The sequence below is a fragment of the Phacochoerus africanus genome, chromosome 7, assembly GCF_016906955.1.
Source record: "Phacochoerus africanus isolate WHEZ1 chromosome 7, ROS_Pafr_v1, whole genome shotgun sequence".
NCBI lineage: Eukaryota > Metazoa > Chordata > Mammalia > Artiodactyla > Suidae > Phacochoerus > Phacochoerus africanus.
Window position 1 is genome coordinate 73,756,925 of NC_062550.1, and position 15,651 is coordinate 73,772,575.

Genomic DNA, 15,651 nt, shown 5'->3' on the forward strand with positions numbered 1-15,651 from the left:
AAAGGCATTTGAACTACAAGAACCTGTGCTCGGGGTCAGACATGCAGTCCTGGGGCCTCACCCAGTCTCTGTTGGGCCATTACTGCTGCCCAGTAAAAGGTTTCACAGATACCTTGTGAACTGACTGCCCACTAACACAGAGAACGAAATGTAAATTTGGGGGGAAAGTAAATAAAAAATTACACCAGAACACACGCAAATATGTTGAATGGGCTGCTTTCTAAAACTTTTTGGGCTCTTGGGGCCTAGTAATGTTACTCTCAATGCAGTAATAAGGCTTTCCGCAATCTGAGAAACAACTCAGTGGTAACAGAAACCAGTATCTTTTACTTGCAGAGAGGGTCTTATTGTTCAAAGTCCTTTCAAGTGAACAGTCTGGTTTGTCCTCACAGTGGCCCAGTGGGCAGTAGGGATGACTCGCTCCCTTTGACAGATGAAGAAACTCGAGTTCAGCGCAAGTAAAGGACTGGCACATCTTGACTGGTCAACAAGGGTTGCTCCCCTCCGAGGGCAACAGCAATCAGGAGACTAGGACGGAGTCTGTACCACCTGGCTTTCTTTTTTTTTTTTTTTGTCTTTTTGCCACTTCTTGTGCTGCTCTCACGGCATATGGAGGTTCCCAGGCTAGGGGTCTAATCGGAGCTGTAGCTGCCAGCCTATGCCAGAGCCACATCAACGCAGGATCCGAGCTGCATCTGCAACCTACACCAGAGCTCACGGCAACGCCGGATCGTTAACCCACTGAGCAAGGGCAGGGATCGAACCCACAACCTCATGGTTCCTAGTCAGATTTGTTAACCACTGCGCCACGACGGGAACTCCCCCCTCTGGCTTTCTGGCAACTAGACCACCCTCTGCCCCGGCTGCTCAGCCAACTCAGGAAGACAGTGATTCGGATGATGAAGGAGTGCTGTGTGCGCTTGCGGTAGAGACACTGGCCGCATGTCAGGGTCTGCTCAGTCCTGACGATGGACCTGGGCGTACAAGACTGACCACAAGACTCTTACCTGGCTTGGCCGGAGGAAGTTGACGTTGACGTTGGGGTATCTTGTGACAGGGTCTATGCTGTACTGGCTAAAGTTCTTGCTCACATTCTCCGGGGTGGTCTGAGGCAGCAACCTATAGATGCTTTCCCTGCAACAGCACATCACCACGCTCAGAGCAGTGAGGGCACCAGAAACACCTCCCTGTCCTCTAATGATATCTCTACTTTTTGATAGCCTCCCAAATTATCTGCAGGGTAAGACCAGTCCTTCTCCTGGACCAGTTTCTCCCAATCCTACCTCAGCCCTGGCTTTACATTCCCATCACCTCAATGATTCCACAGGCACTAGACTGTTAAGGGCCAATGAGAAGGGCATGCACACTGCCATGGGCAGGGATCAAAGCCTGACAGTAATTTACTATTTTGTTTTGTTTTTCAATTATGCCAATATTTGATTTTTAAGAAAATCGCTGATAAAAACAGAACTTGCCACCAAAGCTATTCAAGGGTACCTTAGGTAACAGACTCAAAATGATATCAACTACTAATTTCATCCAGCAAATCCTTATTCTCTAGTTTTGGTTAAGGCATTTGTTCTCCTTTTTTTTTTTTTTTTTTGGTCTTTTTGACATTTCTAGGGCCGCTTCTGCAGCATACGGAGGTTCCCGGGCTAGGGGTCCAATCGGAGCTGTAGCCGCCAGCCTATGCCAGAGCCACAGTAATGTGGGATCCGAGCCGCATCTGCAACCTACACCACAGCTCACAGCAATGCCGGATCCTCAACCCACTGAGCAAGGCCAGGGATCGAACCCTCAACCTCATGGTTCCTAGTCGGATTCGTTAACCACTGAGCCACGATGGGAACTCCCCAGGCATTTGTTCTTTATCAGCAAGCAAATCCTAGGTCTTACCTCATCTACTTCAAAATATCTGACATTTGGGAGGTTCCGAAATAAATTTAAGAGCAGTTTGGTGTTTTCTTTTGAATTCAAAGTTAACATTCTTTTAAAAAAACAGTCTCTCCCATTTTGGTGTATCACAGGATATTGAATATAGTTCCCTGTGCTATACAGCAGGACCTTGCTGTGTATCCACTCTAAACAGTTTGCACCTGACCTGCTAACCCCAACCTCCCTCTCTATCCTTCCCCACACGCCCACTCTTGTCAACCATAAGTCTGTTTTTCTTGTCCGTGAATCTGTTTCATAGGTATGTTCATATATGCCATATTTTAGATTTCATATATGTGATATCATATAGCATTTGTCTATTTCTGACTTAATTCCTTTAGTATAAGAATTTCTAGTTGCATCCATGTTGCTGCAAATGACATTACTTTGTTCTTTTTTATGACTGAGTAGTATTTCACTGTATACAGATAGCACATATTCTTAGCCCATTCATCTTTTGATAGACATTTGTTTCCCTGTCTTGGCTATTGTAAGTAGTGCTGCTATGAACACAGGGGTGCATGTATCTTTTTGGATGAGTTTCGTCCAGGAGTAGGACCGTTGGATCATACAGTAGTTCTATATTTAGTTAAGTGAGGGACCTCCATACTGTTTTCCATAGTGGTTGTACCAATTTACATTCCCACCAACAGTGTAGGAGGATTCCCTTTTCTTCACACCCTCTCCAGTGTTTGTTATTTGTAGACTTGTTTAAGAAGGCCATTCTGACTGGTTTGAGGTGGTGCCTACTGTAGTTTTGATTTACATTTCTCTACTAATTAATGATGTGGAGCATCTCAAAGGCACTTTTTTTTTTTAGGCCCACTCCCACAGCTTGCAGAAGTTTCCAGGCCAGGGACTGAACCTGAACCACATCAGTGACAATGCCAAATCCTTAACCTGTGGCACCACCAGGGAACTCCCTCAAAGTCACTTTTAATTTCTTTAATGTTAGTACATCTTTTGTCACCACACTGATTTCATTAGTATAAGTCTTTCTACTCTAAGGACAGGAGGATTTAACACACTATTTTTTATGTATATGTTCATGTAACTGTCACAAAGGAATCGGCTGGCATCCTTCAATGTTATACAGAGATTTAGAAACCATTCATCAATAACAAATTTGATTTGGAAAAGGATAAGATAACATCACTTAGATGAAATCACCTTTAAGTTTCTATGATTTCATGAATAACTATCTTGCCTTCCTCTCTTAAATATGAAAACATCTTTTTTTTTTAATTAATTTATTTATTTAGTCGTTTTGCCATTTCTTGGGCTGCTCCCGTAGCATATGGAGGTTCCCGGGCTAGGGGTCTAATCGGAGCTGTAGCCGCCAGCCTACACCACAGCCACAGCCAACGTGGGATCCGAGCCGCGTCTGCAACCTACACCATAGCTCCTTAACCCACTGAGCAAGGGCAGGGATCGAACCCGTAACCTCATGGTTCCTAGTCGGATTCGTTAACCACTGCGCCACGACGGGAACTCCTGAAAACATCTTTAATTAAGAAAGGAAGAGACCAAAAAGGAAAAACCTGAATTCTGCTGAAGAGCAAACCACTCCCACTCTCCTTCCATCCTGGAGAGACACTCCCCCACCCCACCCCTGTTACCTTTCTGCCAGGACCTCCAAGGGGCTCGTTCCCAGAGACCAACTCCGCACCATCCAGGCTGAGTCCATAGCAGCTAGAAAGCCCCGGGCTATTCCTGTTCCCATTGGCCAAAAAGGCTTTGAAGGAGACAGATAAAAACAATTAACATGAATTACCTTTGAAAAGAGGGAAACCAAACTAAGGTGCAAAGAAAAACTTTGCTGGGAGTTCCCATCAAGGCTCAGCAGAAATGATTCTGACTAGTATCCATGAGGATGTGGGTCTGATTCCTGGCCTAACTTAGTAGGTCGGGGAATCCAGCACTGCCATGAGCTATGACATAGGTTGCAGATGCAGCTTGGATCCTGAGTTCCTGCAGCTGCGGCTCCAATTTGACCCCTAGCCTGGGAACTTCCATATGCTGCAGGTGCGGCCCTCAAAAGATAAAAAAAAAAAAGAGAAGATAAAAGAAAGAGTTTGCTATTGGGAGTAGATTTTGGCAGCTGTTCACATTCTCTCCTTCACAAACTGGCAAGTCACAAAACCTGCGGAACTCCCACCACACTTAAAGAATCTGGATTAACTGTGGCCTGGAATCCTCCTCAGCTTCCTGGGGACCTGACACTACACTAGGATTGCAGTTGCTCACTCCACAGCCCAGAATCCTAGGTTTGTTCCTAATTATCACCGCTGCCTCTAAAATAAACCATGTTGTCCTTAATTCTCCACACTCACCTCCAGGAGGCTATCCCCAACCAGAGCCACTAAGAGCTGGTGTCCGTTGTGCTCCCGCACCAGAGCGGCGTTCTCCGAGGCGTACATGCACGTGAAGTCGAACATGGCCACGTCAGGCTGCCCATAGTGGTTGATGGCAAAGTCCAGGGATGGCAGCTGCTGCTGGGTGGAGAAGTCCGCCGCCTCCCTGGCGTAGTTGAGCAGCGCCTCTTGGTCCACATTCTCCCGGGATAGCAGGAGCTCCGTGTCAGCATAGTCCTGTCTCCAGAGAGAGAAGAGGCTCGATAAAAAAAGCCGAGGCAGGGATGGAGGAACCTACCAGCCATGGCCACAGTGCACATGTCAGATGTGACCTAGCCCCACAAGCCTCCCCTTCCCCTAAAGCTACTTCATACTCCAAAGGTCTTCTGTGCAAATTAAAAGGGGTGAGGCTATTTCTAAAGGAACACAGGTTTTTGCCTAGAGAAAGGGTCCCAGCTTTTCTATTTACTTGGAACAAATCACTCCTTCAATCCAGTCCAATCCACCCCACGGAGTCGTCCTGAATACCAAATAAAATGGTTTACATGATGGAGTTTTGTAAACTGAAAAGTATTTCACAGTGTTGCTACCAGCAACCACCATCTTCTGAGCAGCAACTAGACCCACGTGTCCTTGGTAACTCATCAAACCCAAAGGGAGGCGCTGAAGGTCTCAGTGCCAAGGAGGTGTGGGGGGTGGGGCAATAGGGTCCAGGGGCTGGGAAGAAATACACTGAAAATGGAACAGAGGTTCTCCAAATAACACAGAAGATTCTGAGGCTCCAGAGTAACCCACCAACAAAGAAAAGCAATGACGAGAGCAAAAGTGCTTTCCACAGAAAGGACCGAGAAAATTCCTTTTCCGTTTTGGAGGTTCCCGGCACACTGAGCCAAGTCCTTTTCCTCGAGTGGGACCTAAGCTTTCCAAGTGTCCCTGCCAGCACTTTCAGCTGTCACTGCAAGATGTAAAAGCCAAATACAAATACTCAAGTTGGTCCTGCAAACTGCTGTTCAACACTGAGGAGGTGGCCACCATGGGTTTAGGATTTAGTGGCACACACAGAAGGCATGACACCTGCCCACTTAAGAAACAAAAAGGAAAAGTAAATCAGTAATTTGGCACTCTAGATTGTTCCTACATGATGCCAACTGGTTCTAAGATGGTGGATTTAAGTCTTAGCTTAGTCCCAAGACATACCGACAGGTTCACTGGCTATTTCTTACCGACAAAGCATCCAACCAAATATATCTTGCTTGTGCTGTGGGCAGAATGGGCCATACATGCTGCTTTGCCCTGTTCTCCTTATACGCATGAAGGACCACAGGGCTGAGAAATAGACATGAGGTCCAGGAGTAAGGAGACTGGCTACGGGCAAAGCTCCCCAGTCTCCCAGCTCCTTGCCTGCAGACAAGGCAGCAGTGTAACCCAGACAAAGTGACCTGACTCATCATCACCCTGCAAAGACAAAGGACACCCTGAAATTCAGCTGTGAGTCTGTGCTGGGAACAGCACAGGCCGGAATCAGCATATCTGGTGCCTCTTCTATTCACAGATCACAGGGATAGTCATTCTTATATCCAGACCAAGACCAAGTAAGACCAAAGAAATTCTCTTCTGCCTGTGGTTCTCTAATTCCACATTCAGAACATCATCTCAGGGAATGTCATACAATTACTCATCTAGAAAAAAGGCCTTCCTGGACCTGATTAAGGGTGAACAAGAGCCTTCATTGCTAGGCCATGAAGAGGTCTAAAAATATAGCCTGATGCAGGCGGCATTCCAGGGACCTCTGTAACCATATCTGTAGTAAAACCAGAACTGTTCTCAGGCGCCCATAAACACCATTATTGCTTCTTGGTCAAACTCCCTTTCCTCTTATCACCCACCCCAAAAGATGGCCTATTAACCAACTAATAATCAGTCACACAGAGAATTCACCATAACCACAAACCAAATCACCTACAATTAAACTGAATATTTCTGCATGAAATGCTATCTGAGATTTGCTTGGGAAAACCCAATGGCGGGAGTAGGGAGTAGGCTGGGGCACTGCTGAGACAGTGCTGGCCACGTGCTGAGGACAGTTAAATCTGGATAACAGGCACATGGAGGTTCATTACACAAGTCTCTCCACTTTTGTTCACACTTGAAAATTTCCACAATAAAAGATTTTTAAAAATTGGAGTTCCCGTCGTGGCGCAGTGGTTAACGAATCCGACTAGGAACCATGAGGTTTCGGGTTTGGTCCCTGCCCTTGCTCAGTGGGTTAACGATCCGGCGTTGCCGTGAGCTGTGGTGTAGGTTGCAGACGCGGCTCAGATCCCGCGTTGCTGTGGCTCTGGCATAGGCCAGTGGCTACAGCTCCGATTCAACCCCTAGCCTGGGAACCTCCATATGCCGCGGGAGTGGCCCAAGAAATAGCAACAACAACAACAACAACAACAAAAAGCCAAAAAGCCAAAAAAAAAAAAGAAAAGATTTTAAAAAATTAATCTAAAAAACATCAGAGAAGTGCAAAATGCATGGTCTCAGGAGATAAGTTAGGCACTCCTTTTCATTCTCAGGCAGGATAAACTTATCAGACAATAAAATTATTTCTGTTGGTAATCACATGACCCAGTACAACAGAAAAAGTGGTTAAAGAGAAATCTACCACTCACATGCAGTATCACCCCTTTGTCCAGTAAACTCTGCTTCTTGGCTGTCATAACAAAATAGTGAGTATCATCTTTGTAGTAGACAATGTTCTCCAAATCAATCCCTGCAGCAGAAAACAAACATGCACATACGGGTTTGCTGAGATGAAGGTAGGGGTGGGAAGCCAGAAAGACTGCATCGCTCACAGAGACCTGGGTTAAGGAACTCCAGGCAGGGAGAGGGAAAATAAAAAAGATGTCTGGGAGGTTCCCGTTGTGGCTCAGTGGTTAACAAATCCGACTAGGAACCATGAGGCTGTGGGTTTGATTCCTGGCCTCGCTCAGTGGGTTAAGGATCCAGCATTGCCGTGAGCTGTGGTGTAGGTCGCAGGTGTGGCTTGGATCCCACATTGCTGTGGCTCTGGCAGAGGCTGGTGGCTATAGCTCTGATTAGACCCCTAGCCTGGGAACCTCCACATGCTGCTGGTGTGGCCCTAGAAAAGACAAAATAAATAAGTAAATCGATTTTTTTTTTTTGTAAATCGATTTTAACATTAAATAAATAAATGAATAAACAAATAAACCTCTAGTATGAGGGTCTGAGTCAGTTCTCAGGTTAAGCCTCTTTGATAGTCATCAAGGCAACAGGGAAATCAACCTCCTAGACTCTCAAGAGCAGGACCAACAACTGGACGTCTGAAAGTAGAGAGTGTATTACTGGCTTTTTAATTCAACTAATCTAAAAAATAGATGCAGGAGGAAGAAATCACATTCTAGAAAACAGATAACTAGAATTTGCCACACATTTGGTTGCACCAAAATGTCTACATTCACAAGCCATCCTACAAGAATCTCATTTCTGAGAGTTCCCATTGCGGCACAGTGGAAACAAATCTGACTAGTAGTATCCATGAGGATGCGGGTTCGACCCCTGGCCTCGCTCAGTGGGTTAGGGATCTGGCATTGCTGTGAGCTGTAGTGTAGGCCAAAAGCTGTAGCTCCAATTAAACCCCTAGACTGGGAACTTCCATATGCTTTGGCTGTGGTCCTAAAAAGCAAAAAAAAAAAGAATGTCATTTCTTTCTAGCATGTGCTTTCTTTCAAAACCAAACAAACTCAGGAAAAAGACAACACACTCAACACCTAAAGTCAGGTTCTTAATAAGCCTGAGCTCCCAGCCAACAGCGTACTGTCATGCACCACCAGGCAGAGCCATGCCTGGGGCACGGTTGGAGGAGAGTTGGTGGAGGCGGGAACAGCCAGGCTCTGTGACGAGGACTTAGGACACCAGAGCAGGGAACAGAGATCTGGAAGCATTATGCTCAGAACAAAGAACGGAGTGAAAAAAGAGCTGAAGGGTAAACAACACGGCAGTAGCATCATCCACCACCCACCCTACCAAACCGCCAGGAGAAAGAGCCCAACCTGTGGCCTCCCTCAGTTCCTGGAAAAATTTTTGGTTGAATATAAAAGCCACACCACTGATCTCTTCCACTTTGGCTTCTGCAGTTGTATTTCGGTTAATAAAATTTGCTGTAATGGCAATGGCCAGCTTGCCCCGAAACTCTTTCCGACGAAATCCTGAAGGGGAAGAAAGATACTTTCAGAGGTGGAAAGTGCTGGCTAGAGAAGGAAGATCATGTCAAACAGGAGGGGTGCTGGTGAACAGAGCAGGGCATGTGGGGGATGGGAACCAATGGGAAAACTTTAGGGCCGCTCTCCTCTATCCGAAAACAAGGTGTTTACCTCCCAAAGAATGTAAGAATCCAGGAAAGACATCAAAGTTGCCCACAGTAGCCTAGAAATCTGACAGACCAGAATGGTACTCAGGACTAGCGGTTCTGTTGAATGAACAGGAATGCCACTACTTTAATAACTTAGGCTTAACCCTGCAGAGCCAGCCACTCATGAGTAGCTGGTCTCCTGGTGACCTGGAGCTGGCAGGGCAAGGCCAGGCCTGCCATTCAACCAGAACAAGCAGTGGAGAAAAGGATTCTGAGTGTGGATTCTAAAGACACAAGCTCTCGCCCAGGGCTGGGAGAGGGTGACCCTCCCCCTGCTGTGAGCTGGGCAAAGGAGAAAGGAGCACTGCCCGATACCTTCCAAGGTGTTCCTGCGGCCGTCTCCTCCAATGATCACCTCAAATTCATATTCTGATACAGGGTGGGTTTTGGGGTGCACCAGTGCCCGCCAACCTATCCCTGTGGACCAAAGTCAAAGTGAAGGTCATCACTGAGATCAAATTCATTTATCTTAGACATCTCTCAATACCCCAGTGCATAGCCCACACAAAACTCCAAGCCAAAACCACACCAGGTGTAAGAACACGGAGTACAAACCAAAGAAAGAAGCCTTGAAGAAGGCTCACAAAAGAACATGTCCCACCATGCAACTTCTTGTGACAAATCCAGTAACAAATCCTCTAACTTCTACTACTGTGGCAGAGGCCTCCCATCAAGTCTAAAGTTCCACTACAAACGGAGAAGCCCCTTTAACCAGCTCTGAAAACCACCTGGAGACCCCTAAGCCCTTCTCCCTTGATCTTTTTTCAGCTGTCAAGGTCCTTTTGTCCCTCCCTCATTTGTTAACTCACGTTCATTTTCTTGGTCCTCAGGAGGCTGCACAAGTCCTTGGAATTCCACGTTGACATGGATTTCAATGCCTAGGATCAAGGCTACTTTCAACAGTATCAGTTGAAGCTGACGGATACCTGGGTGAACAAGGTCACACGAGTGAGGGCTCCCTGGAGAGAGGACCTGTCAGCACCACTGCTTGGGTTCCCTCCCGCCTGTCCACCGAGCAGTTTATCCAGATGCTCAAAGCTGCCTACAGCAGGAGGCTTCTCCAAGCCATACTCCACGGTGTCTTCCTTTTCCAAGGGCAAATACAATTCCACATAAGCAATGTTCTAGGGAGACATGCAGTGCCATGCCCCCCGTCTTGGGTTAGGTGTTTGAAACAGACAAAAGCTCGAGACAGCAGACTATGGCCCCAGGAGGCTCCTTCCCATCTTCCCTGACTCAGCACAGTGACCTAGCAGAATCTATAATCCTTGCAGGACATGGTATTTACCCCGGGATGCAGAAGATGCCCCCCTGACTCTGGCCACACTGCTGCCTGAATCTCCAAGGCACCTCTCTCATCTACTACCTCACTGAGCTCACGCATTTTTACATGCTGAGGGGGGAGCCTGAGTCCAGCCTTAATGTCTTCCCAACCCCTCCCACCCCTGGTCTACAGTGGCAGAAATTACAGCTCAAAATGATTGAAAATCTTGCTCTTTATCATAGTGAGACTGATTTACTTGTTCAATGTCCAATGAGTAGCTTCCAGGTGCCAGACATGGTAGCAGCCCCAGGAAAACTGAGATCAGAGTCTGGTCCCTGATGTGGGACCTTCTCAGCTCCAAGACAAACTCTGGCACACAAAAGGCAAACAGCTTCACTGAATTAATGACTCTTGGGCCTCTCTTTTATTACTATTATTATTATAAATTTTATTGGAGTATAGTTGGTTTACAACTTTGTATTAATTTAAGGTATACAGCAAAATGAATCAGTTATACATATACATATACCCATCCTTTTCTCCCCATAGAGGATTCTACAGAACACTGAGTAGACCTCACTGTACTATACAGTAGGTCCTTGGTAGTTTTCTTTTTCTTTTTTTAATATATGGTTGCAACTGCAGCATATGGAAGTTCCCAGGCCAGGGATTGAATCTGAGCTGCAGCTGCAACCTACACCACAGCTGTGGCAACAAGGGATCCTTTAACCCACAGTGCTGGGCCAGGAACCGAACTCGTACTTCCTCAGCTACCTAAGCCATTGCAGTCAGATTCTTAACCCAATGCCCCATGGTGGGAACTCCGAGTTTTCTATTTTAAAACCCTTGGTCCTCTCTTAATACCAATTTACCTGCAGTCTGTGACTCATCTGCTAGAATACCTGCTAATCCTCTTCTATTATCTCCCCTACCTACCACCCTCTGAGTCACAATCCCAAGTCCCAAAGACTCATTAACCCTCTGCTAGCACACATTTTATACTTGCAGACAACTGAGTACTATGATGCTTTATACATTACAGCGCAATGGATGGATAGCGTGCTTCCTCTACTAGTGGAATGTGGTGTCTGTTGGCCAGTGTTTGATAAACTGGCACAACTGCTTCTAAGGGCAAAAGGTTCAGTAGTTGAATATATTTACAGGACACATCTGGAGGAGCTCAGAACAAAAGTTTCTTGATAAGCCTTCCCTGGAATCACTAATGATCATTAACGATTCCAATAAACAAGACTTTAACTTCATAAAGTAGACATGGTCTATACTGAACCATTTTTCAGACTGGCCACTTAATGGACAGGAGAACAAAAGCACTGTCTGTATCAACTTCCATCTCCTCAGGCACAGGCCCACACTGAGCTTGGAGGGGAAGGAATACAGCAAGAGCCATCTGGCTGCAGACCTCAAGAGAACCCCCTAACCAGAAGAATCCTATTATCCACTTGCCATTCACAACCAGACCAGGGCCCTGCTTCTTTTGGATCTGTGGGTTCCCCAGGACTGTCCCTGGAGCATTGCTTGCATATTACAGAGAGCCACTACACCTTGTGCTTCTCCCACTGGGCTGAGAACCAGCAGAGGATCAAAGCCCATACTGGGGGTCTGCTTCCTAGCCTGGCCCCAATGCCTCTCCACCCACTGCAAATGTTCAGTAAGATTTAGCTTAAGACGTTAAGTCAGAATTCCTTAAGCTAAACTCATTGTGTAGGAGACACACTGGTAGTTAAGAATCGTAGGTTAAAGAACCATTGCAGTGTAGGTGTTCTGACTCCAAGCAGGGTGTGTTTTCTATACAATAGATATTAATAATATCAGAACACACTGGGCTTTTGAGTAGGAATTCCTCAGTTAATCTGCCTGTCTCTTTCTCCTGAAATGTGGGTACGGGGTAGAGGTAGGATCCTATAGGAGAACTAGTTTTACTTACTGATGTGGTCAATGGCTCCAGCACAGAACTTGCCATAGAACTTCTTGGCACCCAAACCTCGTAGATCGTGTATGGTGAATGGCCAGAGATGCAAGACATTGTTGCGCGAGAAGGCATCTCGTTTCTCAATAACAACCACCTTAGCTCCCAGTAAAGATAAATCGATGGCTGTGCGGAGACCACAGGGGCCAGCTCCAATGATGAGACACTGAAAAACACAGCTGCTTTCAGGGCAAAGGCAACATCTCTTGAGTGCGTAACCATCTTTCCCTAAAGCCCTCCAAATAGGGCTATTCTCCCCATTACCAAGAAACTTTCTAGCCCATGTCAGGCCACAGTAGAACACCTGCAAAAGGCTTACGAGGAAAACCGGTGGGTGCTCTGGATGGAGAAGACGTAATTGTTAGTGCTGGACATAAACTCAGAGACCATCACCTTGCAGATCTGCAGCAAATTTAAATGGGGCATTACTGCAACAACCTATGTGAAAATGACATCTCATCTTTTTACCCCCCCCTTTTTAGGGCCACACCTGCATCATTTGGAAGTTCCCAGGCTAGGGGTCAAATTGGAGCTATAGCCACCAGCCTATGCAACAGCTACAACAACGTGGGATCCAAGCCACGTCTGCAACCTATACTGCAGCTCAAGGCAATGCTCATCAACAGGAGAAAACCTTTTACAAGGTTTCTAAGCCAAGCAGACTTCTGTCCAAGGAGACACAGATTATTAAATACACAGCCAAGCAATCTTAGAGTTCTGGACTAGACCTACCACTTGAAAGATTCCAGGGAGGTAATTTTCATGAACCAAAGTTTTATGTGCTAAAAAGAGTCCTAAATTCACTATCTTTCGACTGAAAATCCAGGGAAATGATCTTAAAGATCCATATTCTAGAGAAGTACTCAGGGTGACACTGCACACTTAACTAGTTTATATGCATGTTCAGAAGAAAGACATGCACTGTTTTTGGCTTTGAATTCCTTTTATTCTTTCTTTCTTTCTTTTTTTTTTTTCACAGTGACAGCAATGTCAGGTCTGAGCTACGTCTGTGACGTCCGTTACAGCTCACGGCAATGCTGGATCCTTAACCCACTGAGAGAGGCCAGGGATCAAAACCACATCCTCATGGATACTAGTCAGATTCTTAATCCCCTGGACTACAATGGGAACTCCAGAATTCCTTTTATTCCTAAGAAAACTCCAGAACTCACTCATTAAAGTCATGTCTTTGAATTACTTGCATTTTATGGATGAGTATCTACTCAAGTGCAAAGCCATGTGGGAGGCAGGGAGGTCTCCAGGCACCCACACTGGACAAATTAAGGCTCATGAAAGGACATTAACAACACAGTCATGCACATGAGGTTGTCTGCCACTCCATGCCCCTGCTAGCTTTTCCAAACTTCTCATAGAAAGAGCTCTCACACGAGGAGGAAAGCAGGAAGCGTATTATTCCTCCTCCGATTCCTCATACCTCCCTCCGCACAGGTGACTAGACATCTGGAGTCTTTGCCCAGGCCTACCTGTTTCATGGAAACTCTATTTCTCTAGATTGTAAAGAAACAAAGCCCTTGCTTTGAATATGGATGAAGAGGTTTGGACTGTGGAAAATCCCCAAGCTCATAAACACTCTCTGCACCTTCCAGACATCGAGTCTGGACTCGTGACTTTGTAAAGGGTATGCCAAGCCAGGCAGCCATGGTCAGAGAGGAGGCTGACAGGGCCCGGCTACTGCTTTGCTCAGTGACCTGCACCCTCCTAACAGTGTGAGACTCAAAACAGAGCTTCAGCAAAATTAAACAGTCCCTATACCATTTGGTTTCAGGGTTTTCCTTCAGTTGCTAGAACCCTGAATGCTCCTTTGTGAATCTGTGGAACAGGACGAGGGCACACGGAATGGTCAAATGAACACAGGTAACAAAGCCACAGAGTTTCAATGCAGTGACTCTGCTTCCCTTTCCCCAGGCCACTTCCACCCACTCCAGTCTTTCCTTGTCCAGTAAGATCCTTAGGTCAGTGACCAGGCCTGGGCGGCCAACCCCACCTTGGTGTTGGTGCACGCTTTCCCCTTCTTGTAGTCTTTGTGGCTGCCCCGCTTGTCCAGCTTTGCCCAGAGGGCCTTGGCTCTCCAATAGTTAAGTTTGGACTTGAGCTTGTGGTAGAAGGAGCGGTGGTCCTTAGGCTTCAGCTCCAGGTGGTCACAGAGCTCCTGGAAGGCCTTGAGGGTCCCCTTACAGGTGGTGGCCTGCACAAACCGGTCAAAGAGGACATGAGCACGGTTTGTTGCCTCATTCTTACTCTCCTCCATGTCTCCCCGCTCTCGGCACCCCCAACAAGCAGGGCACCGGGAGGGCTGCTGATCCACCTGGCACGGTCACGTTAATCTAATAAAGAAAGAAAAAGCAACGGTTAGCAAACCCAAGTCTGCACCTACATTTCCTAGGAGATACAACTGTTTTTCAGAGTAGAGTTCCTAAGTGTTACGGCCATTCATTAAACAAATGTAATACTCAGTATGCCTTCTACACTCCAGGCGCCGCCTGAGACACTGGGGGTAGAGAGGAGGACCGTGGCTGCTCTCGAGGCTCTTACAGACTCCTGAACCGACTCAGAGGTGCTCTGCTAAGTGTCAGAGAGAGAGGCCCAGGGATTTGGGGACACAGGAAGAGCACCTAAGTCATGGAAGGTGGACCTCTGAGGGATGACAGCCGAGTCCCTCGAGATGAATACATGTCAGCTGGGCAGGGAAGAAGTGTAGGACATGGGAAAGGAAGTAGAACAGGAAGGCTTGCGGGGATTTTTACCAAGCAGAGTCAAGAATGACTCCCACTGAGGATGTGGTGACCCCAGCCAGCAGATTACAGACAGAAGCGGTGTTTGTCAGGGTGGGGTGCAAGCTCCTCCCTGACCCTGTTGCGTTTGAGCTGCTTTAGTGAAGGTGCTCACGAGGTGATCGGGTGAGTCTGAAGCTCGGGGGCACAGCATGCAGGTGGCAGCTGACCTATAAAGGCCAGTTAAGAGTCATGGGAAGGTGCTGGCAGCCAAAGAAGAGCTCTCAGAAAAAACATGAGGCTCAGTGGGGAGAGGTCTGAGAGGGCCAAGGTCAGGACTAAGGCACTGAGTCCTGTCAGGCGGATGGCACGTGGCAGGTGGGAGGCTTTGACAGCCATCCCATTTTGCCCAAGAAGAAATCTGACAGCAATAACAATGCTGTCTACACCTCCCACCTATCAAAAACATCCAACCTACCAGCCTACCTGTGCTGGAAGAAGCTTCAAGAGGGAGCATGTGCTCCTTGACCCACTCCCTCCCTTGGGTCCATTTCATCATTTCCGTACCACATGTATTTATCATCACTCCTTAGAGTTATTGCTAGGAGGTGGGAGGCAAAGGGCCAAAGGCCAAAACAGGAAGAGGGGAGAAGCAGGCCAGGGCACCTACTGTGGCTCTGGGTCCACTCAGCCAGACCCTGGCTGCACAACCCCCAAATGCCTCACTAGGCCTCATTCTCCCTCCAGTAAGACAACGGAGTCAGAGTAGACAGTCACAAAACCTCTTCCGATTAGTTCAATGTGAGAAAACCCTGACAGCAGTCATGGTACCCGCTCCTGGTGCTCCAGTCAGAACGGTCCCTCCTGGGCGCTTTACCAACTTCCCGTCAGGTGACAAACAGGGCCACATGGAGTCTGCTTTAAAGAGGATCCACTCATGGAGACGGCAAGAGACAGAC

At 47.0% G+C, this 15,651-nt stretch overlaps 1 protein-coding gene across 13 annotated transcripts in view; it reads right to left on the minus strand.

The window, feature by feature from the left end:
• Positions 1–15,651, minus strand: part of MICAL3 (microtubule associated monooxygenase, calponin and LIM domain containing 3) — a 245,007-nt gene that overhangs the window by 83,722 nt on the left and 145,634 nt on the right. For 12 of the 13 annotated variants that reach the window (XR_007135908.1, XM_047787942.1, XM_047787944.1 and 9 more), the window contains exons 2-10: positions 13,966–14,305; positions 11,919–12,126; positions 9,519–9,635; positions 9,025–9,126; positions 8,351–8,506; positions 6,950–7,050; positions 4,269–4,526; positions 3,555–3,670; positions 1,008–1,134 (exon numbers count right to left, since the gene is read on the minus strand). Coding sequence is in view for 12 of the 13 variants with exons in the window: in XM_047787942.1 (XP_047643898.1) it covers positions 1,008–1,134; positions 3,555–3,670; positions 4,269–4,526; positions 6,950–7,050; positions 8,351–8,506; positions 9,025–9,126; positions 9,519–9,635; positions 11,919–12,126; positions 13,966–14,229 (1,449 nt within the window). In the remaining variant the exon portion in view is untranslated. Of the gene's footprint in view, positions 1–1,007; positions 1,135–3,192; positions 3,671–4,268; positions 4,527–6,949; positions 7,051–8,350; positions 8,507–9,024; positions 9,127–9,518; positions 9,636–11,918; positions 12,127–13,965; positions 14,306–15,651 lie in introns of those variants that run through there. The other variant, XM_047787952.1, reaches the window with a different exon arrangement.